This window comes from Hippocampus comes, unplaced genomic scaffold, assembly GCF_001891065.2.
Source record: "Hippocampus comes isolate QL1 unplaced genomic scaffold, H_comes_QL1_v1.1 scaffold177, whole genome shotgun sequence".
Taxonomy (NCBI): Eukaryota; Metazoa; Chordata; class Actinopteri; order Syngnathiformes; family Syngnathidae; genus Hippocampus; species Hippocampus comes.
In genome coordinates, this window is record NW_017806158.1 from 1,785,086 (window position 1) to 1,803,996 (window position 18,911).

General features: G+C 43.1%; 2 protein-coding genes across 8 annotated transcripts in view; both read left to right on the top strand.

The window, feature by feature from the left end:
• mlxipl (MLX interacting protein like) overlaps positions 1-8,877 on the top strand; it is a 15,132-nt gene extending 6,255 nt beyond the window's left edge. For both annotated transcript variants that reach the window (XM_019895165.1, XM_019895166.1), the window contains exons 6-17: positions 2,329-2,506; positions 3,802-3,882; positions 4,286-4,434; positions 4,511-5,072; positions 5,168-5,241; positions 5,677-5,923; positions 6,975-7,078; positions 7,172-7,294; positions 7,393-7,520; positions 7,650-7,773; positions 8,206-8,335; positions 8,419-8,877. In XM_019895165.1, coding sequence (XP_019750724.1) covers positions 2,329-2,506; positions 3,802-3,882; positions 4,286-4,434; positions 4,511-5,072; positions 5,168-5,241; positions 5,677-5,923; positions 6,975-7,078; positions 7,172-7,294; positions 7,393-7,520; positions 7,650-7,773; positions 8,206-8,335; positions 8,419-8,582 — 2,064 coding nt within the window. In that variant the 3' untranslated portion in view covers positions 8,583-8,877. The remainder of the gene's footprint in view (positions 1-2,328; positions 2,507-3,801; positions 3,883-4,285; positions 4,435-4,510; positions 5,073-5,167; positions 5,242-5,676; positions 5,924-6,974; positions 7,079-7,171; positions 7,295-7,392; positions 7,521-7,649; positions 7,774-8,205; positions 8,336-8,418) is intronic.
• Positions 8,878-9,085: 208 nt separating this feature from the next.
• srrm3 (serine/arginine repetitive matrix 3) overlaps positions 9,086-18,911 on the top strand; it is a 54,990-nt gene continuing 45,164 nt past the window's right edge. For 3 of the 6 annotated variants that reach the window (XR_002171114.1, XM_019895187.1, XM_019895188.1), the window contains exons 1-2: positions 9,089-9,172; positions 10,092-10,298. The gene's annotated coding sequence lies outside the window, so the exon portion shown is untranslated. Of the gene's footprint in view, positions 9,173-10,091; positions 10,299-18,911 lie in introns of all 6 variants that reach the window. The other 3 variants (XM_019895184.1, XM_019895185.1, XM_019895186.1) reach the window with 2 other exon arrangements.

Genomic DNA, 18,911 nt, shown 5'->3' on the forward strand with positions numbered 1-18,911 from the left:
CCCCCCCCGGAATTTTCAGAAAAGTCCACTTTCATCTCTGCAAATGAAATCAAAGTATAGATTCCGCTTGATAGGTCAAGGTGCACTAAAGAAGACTGGTGTCTGCTGTCCCGCTGTATGTCGCCCTATGAATTATAATCTTTGAATGGCAAATTCCATACTGTTTTGAATCGCATTTGGATTCTTTTGCAAACTCATTCAGAAAGCAGAATCACAGGGAGAACATGCCGATTCCAAACAGGAAGACTGATGCTGAGATTTGAAACCTTACTTCAGAACTGTGAAACAGATGTGTTAACCACTCTGCGACCTGAAATACACCTGGCTTGTCTAGGGACTATATATGGATCTATATTGTATGTAAAAACATTTTTTAGGGAAAAATATAAAAGCATTTTGAAAGCTAGATCTGCTCTCTTGAAGATTCAAAAGCAAAGAACAATAATTCATGTACTTTGATTAAAAATGTGCCTTATTTCAAAGAGGCCTTTAAAATGACTCATGACAAATTTTTTACAATAAATTCTTAAAATACAACAGATTTTAATGTGTTGCTTTATCCCCAGAGGAATTTTACACCAGTCTTCTTTCGTGCACCTTGACCTATCAAGCGGAATCTATACTTTGATTTCATTTGACATGATCTTGATCTTTGCATCCAGTGACATGGAGAAGGTGGCAGCAGTGATTTGTTGCCTATTTAACCAAAATACAGTCGAACCTCAAGGGACATAACGAATCTGTACGCTTGAACAGTAGTTCATTGTCACCATTTCCAATAAAATGGCCGCCGACTACGACGAATTATACACTATGAGCATTTATAAATGTAAAAACATGAACATGTAATACAGTACAAACATGTCAATGATGCGTTACCCTCTGTAGCGCCGTCGACAAAGCCACCTGTCATCAATTCAGGATGTGCCGCACCCCGAAGCCGTTTACGATCATCTTTCAATCTGTTGGCCTCGAACTCTGCCATGATTTTGTTGCCATTGCAGATGATTGACTGCCAATTCGTAGTCTTGGCTGAGCTTCGTCTGGAAGACTCCGTTTCGAAAGTGAGAGACAATTTCAGTCTTCACAGACAGCGAGATTCACTTCCGTTTACCAGGCATGTTTTCAGACCATGTGCGCCGCGCCTCCGGAAGTACGACGACACACGAGGCGATCAGTCGCATTGCTAAGCAACGGAGGGGAGTCCTGCACTGTACGTTTTGTTCAGAAGCAAGGTCGGGGCAGCAATTAGTGTCGCACGGTTCATTGAAACGAAGGCCTTCTCACCATTTTGTGGGGAAAATCTGGACATTATAATGAAGTTTACCTTATAAGGTGTTCGTTGTAAGCAAAATCGTCAAATGGAAAATGAATTACATGAAATCGGGACTTTGAAATGTACACGTTATAGGGGTGAAAACTTAAACGGGGTACGTTGAAACGAGGTTCAACTGTATTTAGTGACCATAAAAACTATTGGTTCATAACTTTCCTTTATTTTATCTCCTTACCCGTTTCCCCAACTCAATCATAAAAATACGAATGAAATGTAACGACAGGAAATCCCTCCAAAAAAAAAGGCAATTCACCGGAACTAGGAAATTGCAAGCCGTGCATTTGCGTCTGTGCTTACCGCTTCAGTTGATGGGGAGTTTAAGTCCTCCTTTTCATCCGCACGTGAGGATGACTACTGTCGTAGAATTACATGTAGGTCACGGACAAAAGACCGTCCTTCTTATTGAAATGGTGAGACGTCAAAATAAATGAACAAACGCAGCGTAATGATTACCTGGAAGGGGGCTTGTGCTTTTGAACAGTATGCCCTCTATGTATTTTTCGTCATCCACCACACACACACACACACACACACACACACACACACACACACAGTCAATCTTTACTCTTTTCTACTTGCACATGCATACTATTCTTCAATGACGGCCAATCAATTGGCAAAAAGAAATTACAGGAGGAACAAGTCGTGTGCTTAGACGTAATCCAAACAGGACGTCGTCCTCCGGGCTTCCCTATAAATGTGATCTCGAATGTGGATGATCAGAATAAAGCGACAGATCTTGGGCAGAAGGGAAGGCTGTGTAGGGACCTTCTATGTGGCTTTCAGGTGTGGATTCAGACAAGAGGTTGGTACTGTGGACTTTATATCGATACTGTATTTCGTTTTGTGTGTTGTCTGATACGATCCACCACAATAGTTCTCGGTCTGCTGCGGGGCAGTTTCACGACAATAACACATTATCTCCGAGCCTTTAAATAGGTTAGGTTGGGGATTGACGATGGTTTTCTCATCTTTTATATGATGTACTCAAGGGTCAAATCTGCCAGGCAAAGTTGGAGAAATGGTCCAGTCAGCTGTATCCTGAACCTGAGGCGACACCAGAGGAGGCTCACATGTTTGACCTGGACTACCTTCTGTCTGACATCTCTGACACTCTCTTCACCATGACACAGAAGCAATGCCCCTGGGCCAGCAGCGAGTGGCACAACAGTAAGTAAGCAATAGGTTTTGGCTGCGTCCGTGCCCTTCAGAATAAAACGAAGATCTTATTAAATGTGTTTGTGCTTTTACAGAAAGTGAAAAAAGTGCTTTCGTGACATTTGCCTTTTATTTTGTTCTTCTCAAAGAACACATTGGCTGGCGTTAGGAGAAATGGCACAACATTTTGTGGACTGATGAAAGCTGCGTTGCTCTGCTTTGCTTTAGAGGCCAAAGAGAGTTTATTGGAGGAATCATACAGACCCCCACACTGGATTCAAGCCACAGTACGCTTGGTAGAGCAAGCTTCATTTTGTAGGAATGTATCTCATATGGGCCTTTTTAGGATCAATTTGAATACATGAGAATATTTCGGGAGGTAATGTTGACAAATGTCGAAGATGAAATGTCCTTAAAATCTCAGTTTTGATGAGATACTGATCCCAAAGTATCAGAAGCAACTTGGTACTAGATCTACCGTATTGGCCCGAATATAAGACGGTGTTTTTTGCATTGAAATAAGACTGAAAAAGTGGGGGTCGTCTTGTATCCGGTGTCTAGACATTATACCCATTCACGACGCTAGATGGCGCCAGATACCATTGAAGCGAATGCTGAACTTGACTTCCCAGGCTAAAGTGAACCCCTGTCACGAAGAAGAAAAAATAAAAATAGTGGTAGCACGAAGAAGAAGAAAAATAGCGGCAAGAAAGAAAAGAGAAGAAAATAATAGAAGAGATAACAGAAAATGGAGAAACGTAGCGACAATCTGGAGAAAAGTGGGTGGAAGATCGGCCAGGTTAACCAGGAGCTGAGGAGAAGTTATGATGGCATTTACATTTCAAAAACCAGAAGCCATTCATTTACGAATGTAATGTGATTGCACTTTAGTTTACATATTTAAATGTTCAGATATTAAGATTTGAATGAGGCAAAGTAACATGCTTTTCCTCTCAAATATATTGTTAGAATCATTTGTTTCACATGTACTGTAATTATTTTCTGTATAAAAATTAATTTGGTGTTCAAAAAGTCTATTTTCAACCTTGAGTCTTGAAAAAGAGGGGGTCGTCTTATAATCAGGGCCGTCTTATATTCGGGCCATTACGGTAATTAGCCAAACCAGTCTCCAGACCTTAAACCAATTGAGATTTTTTTTCAACTTTAGTTGTGGCATCGATTTTACAGTGTAATCTGTCTGGTTTATGTCTTTTTGTATTAATTTTTTTCCTTTGGCCAAAGGAGCAGTTTGAATGAAGTCAGGTCTGATCCAATTTCACTCATGGTGATATCGTTTCCCTCCTCAGCATACACGACAAATGCTGACATGATTCAGCCAGGCCTGACTCCTCTGCAACCCAATTTGGATGATTTCATGGATATACCAGGTACTCTTTTTCACCGCTTGTGTCTGTTTTCTTTTTTCGCAAATAATTAAACTAAATCAGATTTTCCCGGTGGATGCACTGATGATTTCTGAACTTGATTATTTGAAATTTCCACATCAGTACGCGTTGTCTTTGTGCTGTTAGCCTATTGATGTGACCTTTCATTGACTGCTAATTGACTTGTGGCGCTCAAATGTACAGACAGGTCCAATAAAAAGTGAACACAAGTTAATTTGCAACAACAATATTACAAAAGGTGATGAGTGAAAACAACTTTCTTCTGTCACCCACAGTAGTGAGGCCAAAATGACTGCTTTGCGCACATCATCATGGAAAAGAAATTTAAAAAATATGTTTCTCTCTTTACCGTGCCCTTGTGAGTTTTACTTTGGCCTTTTCATAGATATCTTCATGAACGCGGGGGTCCAGCCATGTGACCAGTCAAGTTTTGCAGACTCGGGCTATGATGAAAGTTCATCCAACATTGCACTTGCCCCTGTTGCAACTTTGCACGCAGCTCCTCATCTATTCATTGACACCCACATCTCACAGGTACTTGCACACGTAGTTATATTCACCGCATTACAGTCTGGCAAATCAAATCATAAGCTGTTTTTTTTTCCCGCAGGCTGCTTTGTCATCTGATAATTTGCCTCAGGCCTCATCATCTAAATCTCAAACAGAAGGTAGCGGACTAAACCAGCATTGTAGTGGATACCACTCGACCACCGCGGCATTTGGACTGCAATCATACACTGATCCCGTTGTCCCTGCTTCATTCCCCGCCAATGTTGAGCAGGGGTTCTCTGCTGCCGTCCCTTTATTTTACCCATTCCCATGTCACAAATTCAGCTACCACGCAACGGCCAGCACAACGCCGACCGTCATCACTCACACTGCCTCCACAGTGGACAGTACGCAACAGGGACATAGATACCCTCACCCAGGGGATACGTACCCCCAAGCTCCATGCCCCTCTCTCGGCTACATGTCTGACCCGGTTCACGCAGCCCAGCCTCCCGGAGGCACATTGCACAGCTTTGCGGTTCCTGAACAAGTGTCGACCACCGACGTGCGAAGGAAACACAAGCAAAAGAAAGGAGGAGAAAGGCCATTCGGTCCACCTGTGGGTCTGTCTTATACTTCGTCCACCGCCCCCACGAGCTGCCTGGCGAAGTTGCTCTCCACAGGTACCCGTCCGTGAGTGGGAGTTTGTTGTCGCTGTTGTTATTCATCTGGAAAAGTAACATACGCATGACCAACTTGTGCTTGTTTGTGCTTTCAGGGAAGCCATCGGTTGGGTTTGAAACGGCTTATGTGACAGTCGAAGGTCAGAAGTCACCATCTTCGAGTGCTTCGGTGAGTACGCTTTTCGCAGCAATGTGCTCGGTGCCACTTATCTCTAACGATTTTCTAAAGTTGTGGTAAAAAGACATGACCAAAATTAAGATACAGTCACCATGACAATGTTCTGTTTTACTTCTAGTTTTGTTCCTCCGTGATTTTTACCCTTTAGAAAACCCAAATAAGCACAAGCAAGCACAAGGGAGAACTGAGAGGCTGTTCTGCCCATGCGTATGGGAGTTTATTTCTGGAACTCTGGCTTCATCCCACATTGAAAAAAACACAAATGAATGTTTAACTCCAAACTCTCAGACTCTAACTTGAATTCCATCGTGTCAAATTGACCCTAAATGAGTGTTGGTCCTTCTATTCTTGGCGATTTACTCTCGCTTACTTTACCTCTCGTCCAGTATGCGTACTTTGTCGAACAAATAATGTGTTTTGCGACAGGCTTCCTCCAGTGGGCATGTTGGAGGAGCTTCATCTCAAGTGCTGCATGGAGCCGCTTGGCATGGAGTGATCCCAGCGTTGCACAACCAGAGTTCAGCTCAAGATCAAAGTCGAACCTCCAGAGGCTCAACAGTGCCCGCCCTGCTCATTGATGACACTGCTCACACCAGCACAACCCTTCTCGTCCCCAAGACTGAGAATCTGTCACCTGTCCAGCTTTATGGCACAGACAGGAGCATCTTAACAGGTATGCAGCGTAACACGGTACACTTAATTGCTATGGAATATTTTCTCACACTGAGAGGGTTTTCTAATATTTTGCCCCTGTATCCATCTGTTTTCAACACCACTTGTCTTCGTTATAGTCACGGGTAACCAAAATCTGTCCTATTGACTTCAGGCACGACTTTGAGCAAACAGCCATTCATATTTTCAAAGTCTTTTCAAATCATAACAAGCGTGTTTTTGAACTGCATTGTTTTTTTTGGGCTGACTGATAACTGTAAGTGGCCCGGTCGTCCAGTGATTAGCGTGTCGACCTCACAGTGCAGAGGTACCGGGTTCAATTCCAGCTCCGGCCTCCCTGTGTGGAGTTTGCATGTTCTCCCCGGGCCTGCGTGGGTTTTCTTCGGCTACTCCCGTTTCCTCCCACATTCCAAAAACATGCATGGCAGGCTGATTGAATTGTTCAAAATTGTCCCTAGGTGTGAGTGTGAGCGCGGATGGTTGTTTGTCTCTGTGTGCCCTGCGATTGTCTGGCAACCGGTTCAGGGTGTCCCCTGCCGACTGCCCAAAGACAGCTGGGATAGGCTCCAGCACCCCCCGCGATCCTTGTGTGGATAAAGCGGATCGGAAAATGAATGAATGATAACTGTAAAGTAGTGGATGTCACATCTGCCTCCCAATTCTCACGTTGCAGCTGTGGCCTTCCTGTGTTGTTCTCCTGATGCTTGTGTGGGTTTTCTCAAGGCACTCCAGCTTCCTCCCACATTCTTCCCTCATTCCAAAAGCATGTTTGCATGTTTGGTTAATTGAAACCTCAAAATTGGCCCACGCATGTGAGTGTGAACAGTTGTTTCTTTGTATGTGCCATGCGATTAGCTTAGCAACCAGCTCAAGGTTGTGCAAGCACTAAAGAAAATTTATGGACAGTTTTATGTTAAAAACATGCAGTACACAGTCATTTCTACATGCCACGATTTTGTGATGCATGAGATGAAATGTTTCAAAGAACAGAAATTGATTGTAACATCCCTACTCTCAGTCATTATTATTGGATTTTCGAATTGATTTTCCAGGTTATCCAGGCCAAACATCGCCCCCAACCCTGCTTGAGAAATCTTCTAATCCAGAATCTTCACATTCAGGTTTCCTCGGATATGGGATGATAGAAATGAGTAAGGTAAATCTATTGTTTTTCAATTGAAAAGGGCAGTGCTGAATCTGTTCGGAAGAAATGTGGCAAGATATATAGACTGTGTGATGTATTCTGCAGCACCCGGAGAGCAGGAGGATGACCCACATCTCTGCTGAGCAGAAGAGGCGTTTCAACATCAAACTGGGATTTGACACTTTAAAAAACCTTGTGACAACACTCAGCTCACAGCCAGGCATGAAGGTAGGGTAAAAGGACACAGAATCATGAAATAGTGAGAAAAAAAAATCAGCACGGTGTAATGGCTGACATGCATGCGTCTTGTCTGCCTGCTGGCTCAGATCAGCAACGCCACCATATTACAGAAGACCGTCGAGTACATCAGTAACATGCAGCAGGAGAAAACTCCGCTGCACGAGGAAGCTCAGAGACTCCGAGATGAGATCCAGCTCCTGAATTCTGCCATCAAGTGAGACATTTAGTTTGGTTGGACTGTGTGTGTTGTGTAGGAACAATGGCTACTGTGTATACCCCCCCCACACACACACACACACACACACATTTATTTATGTTTTATTTGTTTTTGTTTTTTTTGCAGTGCATGCCAACAGCAGCTACCAGCCTCAGGTGTACCCATCACACGGCAGCGATTTGACCACATGAGGCAAAAGTTCCGGGAATACGTCCAAGCACAGACACTGCAAAACTGGAAGTTCTGGATTGTATCTTTAACTGTGAACAAACACAAGAGGCAGGGATGAAACGTGGAAATAGAAAACAGATGTCATAAAGTTTGAACATTCATGAGTTAACTCAATGCTGCACAGGGGCAAACGGCGTATGGTGAAGTAGTGGTTAGCACGTTATCGTCACAGTCAAGAGGTTTAAGGTTCTAATCTCTGAAGCAAGCAATCTGTTGTAACCTGTCCACCAAATAGTGAGCTTGTCTGACAGAATACTCATTGACAAACTGAACACGTCATTCATCCATTTTCTGATCCGCTTATCCCCACAAGGGTCGCGGAACATGCTGGAGCTTATCTCAGCAGTCTTTGGGCAGTAGGCGGGGTACACCCTGAACTGGTCGTCAGCCAATCGCAGGACAATTTAGAGTGTTCCATTAACCTGCCTTTATTTCCTCAACTTGGTCTCAGTTCAGCATCATCATCGAGCCACTTTTTGAGTCCTATAATGTCATGGTGTCCACTGCCAGTGTGGAACAGCTGTGCCAGTCCACATTGTCCTGGCTGGACCAACACTGCTCTCTACCATCTCTAAGACCCAGTCAGCCATACACAACTCATCTAAATCATTGGATTCTTGTTATTTCTGTCTCCACTTTAAATTGTGTGTTGTTTGATTCGCAGTGGTCCTGAGTTCACTCCGTCTCCTGAGCACAAATACATCCATCCTAACTGACCCAAGCCTGCTGCCCGAGCAGGCCACTCTTGCCGTCACTCAGGATGAGCCCTCTACCACCTTGGACCACTCCATACACTACCCTTCTCAAGACAATATCGGCAACATGTGACTGAAAAAAAAAAGTATAATAGTTCATTGTTAGACTTCTAATTCTGCATTATTTCCTCTAAAATTCACTGGCTGTTAATAGAACATATGCCTAAAAAATGTCACTTGCATTCTATACTTGTTCCTCAGCCAGGTGAAAATTCCAGTGTTTTGATGTTATTTCTCAGAAAGCAGTATGTAGAAAACAGTGTTCATTGTTGTGTGTGTGTGTGTGTGTGTTTGTGTTTGAGAGAGAGACACACACACAGTGTACTTTTGAGTGTTACTCCAATTAAGTAGTAAAAGTTGAAAGTGTACTGCAGTCATTTTTTACGGAGCCCACCCTAACATTATGAACCACAAGGTTCATTAATTTAGTTTTTCGTGAAGCACCACTCCGGTTTCCTCCCACATTCCAAATCCATGCATGGCAGGCTGATTGAATTGTTCCAAGGTGTGAGTGTGAGTGCTGATGATTGTTGTCTCTGTGTGCCCTGCGATTGGCTGGCAATGGGGTCCTCCCCCCGGATCAGAAATTGGATGCATGGATGGATAGATAGTGGAGCACCCTCAACAAATCATGTGTTTCTTGCTGCATTTTTGGACTCCATGGTAAGCTGTGACTTTGTAAAACAATACGTTCTCATTCCCCATGACAAAAATGTTCTTGCGCAAAAAGGCTTTTGAAGCAGGGCATTCTATTTTTTTTTCTCCAGTGCAAATTCCAGCAGTTTATCTTTGTGTAAGCTGCATCGTTGTGAAGTAAACAGATAATGCAACTTAATTTCCATGTGCAAAATCATCTTATATGACCGTTGTATGCAATTTACAGTTGTGTAAATTACCATTGTAATATAAGGCAAAATATGGCATCGGGTAGAACCATTCTATCTCCAAAGTCATCACTTGGAAACGTTACTTTTCACCACTAGACACGAGGTAACTTAAATGCAAAACATCAAGAAATTTAAAAAAAAAAAAAAACTACCTGAACACACCAGCATACGAAAACCAAATAATTAAACGGAGCATCAAAAACAAATAATAAAACAACATAACAACCCAGCAACTCATCAGAAAACCTAAAAACAAATAACTACACCGATCAAGAAAAAATAAACAGGACATGAACAAAACTGCCCCAAAATAAAGCAAAAAAGAGAAAAACGCAACCGTATTGAAAAAACAAAACAACCTCGACAGCAGCACATCAAAAACACAAACTAAACAAAAACCTCAACATATCTCCCTACCAGTACCTACCTATAATGTCATGTCGTTGTGCTTCTTTTTTTTTGTCCTCCTAAAGTTGTTTTTCTTTTTGTTTGTTTTATTTTTTGTGCTTATGCTTTGCGTTTCGGCGCCACCGTAATAAGTCAAGCCATCACCTTGCACCTCTTTACTCCTCCAGTAGATGTCGCTATCATGAAGGGCTTCACGTTGCACTCTGAACCTCCCCTTCGATAGGGGACGCTGTCTACAGACTACCTGGATAAAACGTTCATTTCCCCTTCTTCTCTCTTCCCCACAGCTGCTCGGTGAGCTGTCCACTTCAGCACCACAAGCCGAGCACAGGCTGCGGGGACTTTGCTAATGCCGCAAAGGAAGAACGAAGAGGACCAAGCCACGGCTCCACAACAACAGCACCAGCTACCCAGCGCACAAGAGCGAGGAACGCACGCCGATAGCGGCTGGGGACGCCTCCGATTACCTGTCCGAAGACTGCGGGAAAGGAAAGGTAAGAGTTTTCGAAGAAGCTTACGTAGGATTAAGTCGGTAATAGTGTGGCATCACCGAAGGAAGGATAACGACCTAGTGTTGTAAATATAGTGTCAGTATTGGCGAACGCGGCGTGTCTGCGTCTGAAAAGACTGTTTCGTAGTTAGTTTTGGCTGACAAAGGCAACACGGACGTGTTGTGTTGTTGCCACAGCCTCCCGTCGCGGTGCAGATGGTGCCGTTCTATCCCTCGTCCATGTTTCGCAGCCTACCCTCGGCCAGCTGCCGCTTCATTGTCAACCCGCCCGCCCCCTCCCATTCCTTCCCCCCCGTCTGTCTCCTCCTCCTCCTCCGCATGCAGCCACGGGACAACGTGTCACATCTCTCTTTTTGTTGGAGTTAAATGAAACCAGCCACCGCGTTGTAAATCTCTACTGTACTCACACACTGACCTCAACGCCGTCAGATAAATACACAGAAAATTACTTATTTACTTGCGTATATTTTACTCTGAAATGACTATAGTTGGTCCCGATTTAAACAGAGTAGAATTTGAGAATACATTTTACACAGAAAAAAAACAGTTGCTTTAAAATTCGGTTTGTTTGTTTTTTTTTTTACTCGGAAATGCAAAGTCATTTTTACAAAAAAGCTTTTGAGATTTTACTTGCATGAATTTAGTTTATTAAAAAACAGTCACACAAGGGTTGAGCAATGAACCAGCAACTTTTACATTAGAAGTCGGCCACTTAAGCTAAATGCTGAACCACACCTAATGTGAGTTCATAAAAAAAAAAAAATATATATATATATATATATATATATAAATCTTTGTAGCTCACGGGCATGCAAAATTAACGAGAATGGTCACAAGATATGTGCACATGCTAACTGCAGATGGATGGTCGGATTTAGTCATATAGAGATATCAGATTAATAGAATTGATTCAGATGAGCTATTATTGAATGGTGGAAATGTTGGTTGGTATGTCAGTATAGATTCAGATTGCGTTCGGTCCAGACTTTTTGGTCATGGATTTGTCTGGTAGAATTAAAATTTAATTCGAGTATGAAGATGGCCAATGAGTGGGACAGTGTTGGAAAGAAGTCTTTTAGTCACAATGTGGTTGTGGGCGAGAGCGCCTCAGGTACGGGAAGATGTTGCTAAGTTACTAAAATCACTTTTTGAATGAAGTGTATTAGTCAGGGTAGTTTTAATGCAGCATACTTTTACCTCAATATTTTTTGTTAAATAGAAACAGAGAGACTTGTGCCTCGGGTGCAGTCACGTGACTCTTTCACCAATCCAACGTAATCGGTTCCACTGCTTGACCTCGTTTCACCAATCACACAGAGCCAGGCCAGGCAGACACATGACTGCACGCGGCCCCACAAAAGTTTTCAACATGTCTGAAGTAGCACATTTATTCCTATTTTATAGTTTAGTCTTTTTGACATTCCTGCCCTGATTGGATAAATAAATAAATAAACGAATAGATCTGAAGTTACTCACCAGTTACTTTGTACATGGAGGACTGCTTTTTACATTTAAGCACCCCTGACTGCACATCTATTTGGCAGCACATCTGTTTGGACTCAGCTCTGTGCTGTCATGAACCTGAGATTTGCAGCAAGACCAACTTACCCCTACCACATCCATTCTGCAGTGTTTCCAGTTGTTCTCCTGCATTCGAGCATCCTTCTGGCGGTCTCAAACTGCTCCTCCCCCTGTCCTACTTCCCTCCATGCGTGAACGGGAGGACGCGGGGAACAGTTGAGCGAGTGGCATTGGAAGAGCAGCGGGAGCTCCCTCTGCTAATTCTAAGCCTAATAGGTGGAGATCCACGGGGAACATGAGTCAGAGCAATTGAGCTCAGTTTCTACTTGAAACTGCAACTTGGCACCACCGGGCTTTATGCCTGCACGTCAGGTGGCGATGTCTTTGCCGTGTCCGAAAGGCTTGTCGGCATGTGGGAGAGAGGACGATATTTTTAGTGCTGCATGGTTTCTGAAGTGTCACTTTCAGAAAGCTTAAAGGTTTTGTTCAAAGAAATGGCAGTACAGTACGAAGCATGGAAGCGCATAAAACCCTTCATCAGTCTCCTTCCATTGTGATGACTTGACTGGATATAAAAATCTTGGGTTGAAATGCTCTTTAGCATCTTGGAGGAGTGAAATAGTGGAGGGCAACGTCTGCTTCACCTTTCTGAGGTTATGACTTTGATTTGGAATCTTGGCGTGGCTTTTACAGCGTTTGCTCATTTCGATTCGTTGCCTTTTCAAAGCACACGTAGACAAGAAAAATTATAAGCCCCGTGCTCTCTTTGTTCTTGCCAACCTTCTCGCAAGCACACTGCACTGTCTTCTCCTTCTTTGAGGTTATACCTGAAAAGGCTTATCAGTCGAAGCAAATCCCCACCCTGGCCTTATAGCAAGCTTGTCTCGTAGTGCTCAGGCAGACAAAATAGCGAGCCAATCCTTCCGTGTTCAAGCGTTTCCATTTATAATCGTCCCTTGTGTACCCATATTTTCACAAGAAGTCACACACACACACACACACACACACACACACACACACACACACCGTCTCCGCTGTCACAGTGTGTTTTTTGATGTCTTGTCTTCTTTCAGTTTCAGACCATTTTGTTTCGCAGTGTGTCTGTGTGGAAGCTAGCACAACGGGGAGCTTCTGAAGTCTTGCTCACTGGATAGCTGTTTTAGGTTTCTATTTGCATTATTTTAAGAATTCCCACACAAACGTTTAGTTATATTTGTGGAATTCTTGCGGTTTACTGCTGGGTCATTTCACAAGTTTGTGTGTATAAAATATTTATTCGAAACAACTTCTACTAGTCTATTGGTTCTCAGAAATGTTGCTATTTCTATTTCTGGACTATTTTCGATATTCAAACAGACTTTTCATGGATGAGCGGATGGATCTCTCTTATGTAGGGGTGCACCGATAATAATTTTCGCTGAATTTTTCATACCTCCACGGAGGGAGATGAGCTCGGTGGAGAAGATCGGTTTTATATTAAGACGCCGGCTGTCCGTAAGTGGGAATTCTTGCTGTATTACTGTAGTAAGTTGACCTGGGCGACATTTATGTTATGCCAAAGCCAAACACAGTGATAGACCCAAATGTTAATTTTCATGCAGATTGGTGGCATCCGAAGTTGAGTTTTCCGGCAATCTGCTGTTTAAACTTCATTTTCAGAGTTCAAAATCCCTCTGCGGGAAGCTTTTAAGCAACTTTGAAGATCACAAGAACGTCTGCTTCAACTTGTGATCAAAGGGAAATTTAATCCCGCATTGCACCCCTTCCTCTCATGAAGATGGGCAAAAAGACATTGATTAAAAATTTAGATTAAAGATCACAACTGAATGATTTAACTCAACTTGTGAGGTTGGAAGGAAGGTGTTGATAAAGAATTTTGCCCGTCCCACATTTATTCCCAGTTATTCATTTAGGACTCACAAGTGCTTCAACTCTATTATTCCGTCATCTATTTGTGCCTTTTTAAACCTGTCTTTCTGTGCAACATCTACCATCTGATACGCTATCTGTGTTTGAATTTGAGCTCTACAAAAAAAATGCCACATGGAACTGGTTTCCTGAATTCTATACACTCTTGAGAAACTGAGGTATTCTATTAGAGCTCTGCCCTTTTGAAGCCGCCACTCGGCGAGTGTTCAAAGGGCACCGTTAGGCCGCTTGTTAGCGCTCTCTGGGACTATGTGCATGCATGTGGGCGCGTATGTGTGACGCTTTCCCCCAGGGATCCCTTTCCTCTACCTCACCAACTTTAAATCTGCCTTGAAGGTCCTCAGAGCAGCGGTCGAGGTAGCGCGGGGGTGGGTGGAGACGGGATGAGGGTGGAGCTAAAATATGACAAGGAATTATGAGGCAATTTGGTAGGTGGGACTCATTTTTTGATTATCAGTGATAATGCGCCACAAATTTGGCCCGAAACACCATGCTGAGATGACCGCCAGCCTGCTGAACTGAGCGAACATGGCGCCGTGACATCATATATTTAAAGTGCGCCTCATGGTCTGATAAATACAGTATGTGTTTATTTCTATCCAGTGTCATGTACGTCTGATTTCACTCCAGGGTTTAATAAAGTAATTTATCTCTGGAGGGTGGAGGGCGTTAAATTGTTTCAATTATTTTCGCAAAGGGATTTTGAACATGCCACTGTAATGCTACATGCACGGCTGATGAGACGGAAGAGAGCGACACACAATGAAGAGCTCCTCACTTGAGGAAATGAGAGCCTCAGTAATATATTGGTCAATGATTGTCATTTTTTTTTTTTTTTGTCTTTTAAAAAACAATGAAGCGACAAAATCCCTAATTAACATGCTAATTGATCCTTGCTCAAGAGCAGTTACATTTGACTACAACATGTTATTCCAGCAAGAGTGTAATTGCGCCGGAGGAACAATACTGACCGGGCTTAATGAGAGACAGTCTCTCATCGAGTGAAACCAGCAGCAAATGACAAAATGTCGTCAGAGCATGAGCAGCGCCGCGGGATACAATTTCATTTATTTGGCCACAAGACAGGAAATAGGACACAAAGTAGCACAGGCAGAAATAAAAGTAATGCTGTGTGCATAAAAAAATGATGCGGAGCTTTGAACTTTGCTTTGCAGAATAAAACAGATTTTTAAAAAAATCCTCCCAACCTTTTTTTCTGCCCTCAAATATGGAGTCAGAATCCAAAGTAAACATTGCCCTCATCTCAGAGCTTGTGGGCTGATGGATATGAAAGTCGATCGTCCATGCACTCACTGGACACTGAATGCAAGTCCATTTTATTAAAAAAGAGGGAAAAAAAAAAACACTCCCATCTTTGGACGCGCATGAGTAGTGTGTAATATTTTTTTGTTTTTACTCCTTTATTGGAGAATATTGCCAATGTGGTCGTCTAGCAAATTGTATTTGCGATCATATCATGGTAAAACATACAGTATACCAAACATGTTCATTTAGGTTTGCCATTGCTTTATCTTTTATTAAATCAGACCAACCAGCTTGCACTCGGGCATGCCTCTGGTTCACAAACAAGAAATTGCAGCAGTCAAAATATTTTTGGAAATTATTGGAGCGGCGGGATAGCACTGGAGTATGGCCGCGCCACTCAAACTGCAGGGCAGCCCCCCGTGTGTATCTATGGTAACCTTCCACTTCAGGGAGAACGTTAGCAGGTAATTGACATGGATAGTGGCTTGTGAATTATTTAGAAGCTTGATCGGGCGTTTGGGTGGCAGGCAGACGCAGCCTGACGCTAGACTGAGAGGGGAGGGAAGTGAGGACATGAGCTGGCATCCCTCATGGCAGTCTGTGTCTCTGCTCGAATAAGCAGCAGAACAGTTGAGCTGAAGTTTACGCTTGGTCTGCAGTTTGTTATATTGAGAAAACGTAAGAATGTTTTCTGGTGAATTTTTCACGTGGTATCCATTGATGTCAAAAATAATTCTGTTGAACCACAATTCAAAAGCAATGTTTGATTTTCATTGGCTTACCATCATTTTCATTCCATTTTTATTCATGAATACTTTTGTCAGATTCAAGTTCTTTTCAGTTTTGTCCGTGTGTGTATTTGTCCTAGACACGACGTCGAGGTGAGATACAGTTGAGTCTCTGAGCTGCTGTCAGATGACCACTTGAGCCTTGTTACATTTTGAGGAATGTGATTGCGGGCAAGCTCAATTGAGACATTGATTTAGGAATATTTGATGCTGTCTCTATGACACTTCTATTTGCTGCTGGGACTCGTTTAAGTATATTGGCCAATCTCATGAAAGAGACTCTGTATCGCTTTTCTCAACTCACACTTTTTAATGGTTATGGTGAAGAGTGTCTCTCAGCAGTAGGAATACAATGTAAATATCCGTTTATAGCCGTCGCTCAAACATTTCCACAGAGGTTTTCATGTTCCTCGGGTCTATGTCACAAACGGGTGTATAGAAGGCACGGCTTTTTTACTGACAGTGTTGCTTTCCCCTTCAGCCCCTCTGCCGTTTTTCGCATTTGTATTCCGCTCCGTATCTTCCAATATCATCATTTCGCCTCCACAGGTCCTGTGCTGGGTGGGTTTAAAGGACTGTGTTGTCAAGGGGAAAAGCCATGCTCTGTGCCTTTTTCATTGGGGAAGAATTTATGTCTTTGAGGGTGCACAGATAAAAACTGTGGATGGCCAAACCTAGAGGCAGTCACGTACGCAGATATAGTTGTTTTTTTTTTAACTTACTGGCTTAGTATAGTTCTCATTTTAAAGAATTATCTTTATACTCCCGTCACCTGTGATGAGATGCAATGATTGCAAAAGTGTAACTTCTTTCTTTCTTTCTTTTTTTATTTTTTACTGGCTCTTCAGAGATGTATGCCAGAATGCTGTGCAGGAAACAGATGGTAATGGGGGAGGGAAAGGGCAAAGGAGGGGCGGGCGGTACATCGTTAGGTGCGCTGCTTGGCCAGAGGATGTTACAGCAAGCCCGCATGGACACACTTTGTGAGAGGATTTAATAAACTGGCTGGAGAAGGCCAAAGAAGGACTGTGGCAGTGGCAGATTGCGGGGTGGGATATTATGTTAGCCGTGATCCATGTTTTTTCCTCCATCTTCGAATGTGTCAATTTGATTTTATTTATTTATTTAGGACGAGTCAGTTAATTTATCCCTTAATAGAAAGAACACAACTCTTCTTCATAGAGCATGCTTAAGACAGAATAAGAAACAATTTATCATGTCGACACATTTAATATTTGACTGCTAATATACCACTATGAGTCAAAAACCTGCACGAGCTTTTGATATATTTTTTCTTTTTTTTTTTTTTTTTTTAACATCCTAGCCATTTTGACCTAAATTATACAAAAGATTCAAGTGACAGCTGCATGGTGGACGAGTGATATTAGCACGCCTGCCACACAAGATGAGAGATTGTGGTTTCAAAATGGGTGGCAACCATTCTAGGGTGCACCCCTGCCTTAAAATCAGAGGTAATTCGCTGACTAGCTTAGCGCTTAGCGCCGTTGTTTGCGCATGAGCGGTGATTCAGTCATCTGATTGGTTGCCCTCTATATCAATCAACGGGATTGATGATAGGCTGACGTAGTGCGTTCTGTGTATTTAGCGCCTTTGTTTGAATGGCAGCGCCATCGCCGAGGTTTTTTCGACGCTTGTTGTGTGAAAGCCCGGGAGCCGCATTGAACCAGCCAAAGAGCCGCATGCGGCTCGCGAGCCGCGGGTTGGACACCACTGCACTAAGGCATAAAACCACCTGTTGACTTATCATCCTCCACTAACCAGAAAATAAAAAGCCTGCTAACTAATAAACAGATGAACAATGCACATAAACCACTGCACAATTTTTAGAAACAGTTGAGACTTGGTGGAGGTCTGCTATCGAGCGAATTAAGTTAATTAGGTACATTCAACATAGGGTGTTCAAAAACCAAATCTAATCTAATTTAAAACTGTTGCATTGTACTATACAAGGAGACAACTGTCCACTTGCTGTTGTCTGAAAGACGCGAGCGTTTGCACACTCGAGCTGCTCACTCAATATCGACTTTTTCTGCAGCTCATTTGCTCCCGGTGACATTTTCTGTCTTCTTCTTCATCCTGGTCTGGCCTAAGGCTTTGTGTGACCTCTGAGCTGCCTAGCGTGAGCCCGCCGCAGTACCCTCAGCTCACCTGACCTTTTACTCGGGCTTTCACACTGCCTATTTTCACCCTTCGCGGCCAATTTACAGCCCGCCGCCGCCTCCGCAATCAAATGCGCTGCGGTCCTCGGCACCCCAAAGGACCAGCCCGCCTCAATTTATTGACTCAAACCAGCATACAGGGAAAGCTGACATAGCGAATTGACTTTGAGGTACATCCTGCGGATGGGTTTTATACTGCAAATAGCCGGCCTATTTGCGATGAAACCATCTGTCAGACTTCTCTCTGCGGAACTATGTTCTAGATCAGAGTAGCTGGCATCATCTGCGTACGTGTTGAGCGTGTTTGTGTGACAGTTTATCGCGACAGTTTTCACTATTAAAGGGGATAAAGGAATGTGTTTTTAATTTGACTTGCTGGTGTGTGTGTGTGTGAGACACTTGCTTGGATAAAATGTTAATTATCTGAATGGATCAAAACAGTTGCATTCTTTACTCGGCATCACCGAATGATTGAATGAGGCTCTTGCTGTTCATTTGACACATCAAATCAGCTTAAGTGCCCTCCTGTTACTGAGATTAAAAAAAAAAATCTACTGTAACAATAGCAATCGTGATGCATCTCTTGCTGGTGTCAACAGTGCATTGACAGAAAAGTGAGGAGGCAGCACCGTTTGCCCGGCTGTCAAGAGCTGCACGGCTGAAAAGTTGGCTCGGTTCCTTTTGTGAGAAATTTGCACACTTGCCGTGCTTGCATTGGTTTTCCCCGGGTAATCGTTCCAGTTTCTAACAAAATATGCCTGTTAGGGTTCTTTGAAGACTTTAAATCAGGGGTCCCCAACCTTTTTTGCCCCACGGACCGGTTTATGTCAGACAATATTTTCAGGGACCGGCAATTAAGGTGTGGCGGAAATAATACAACAAAATAATATGGTATGAGCTGCATGAAAACTG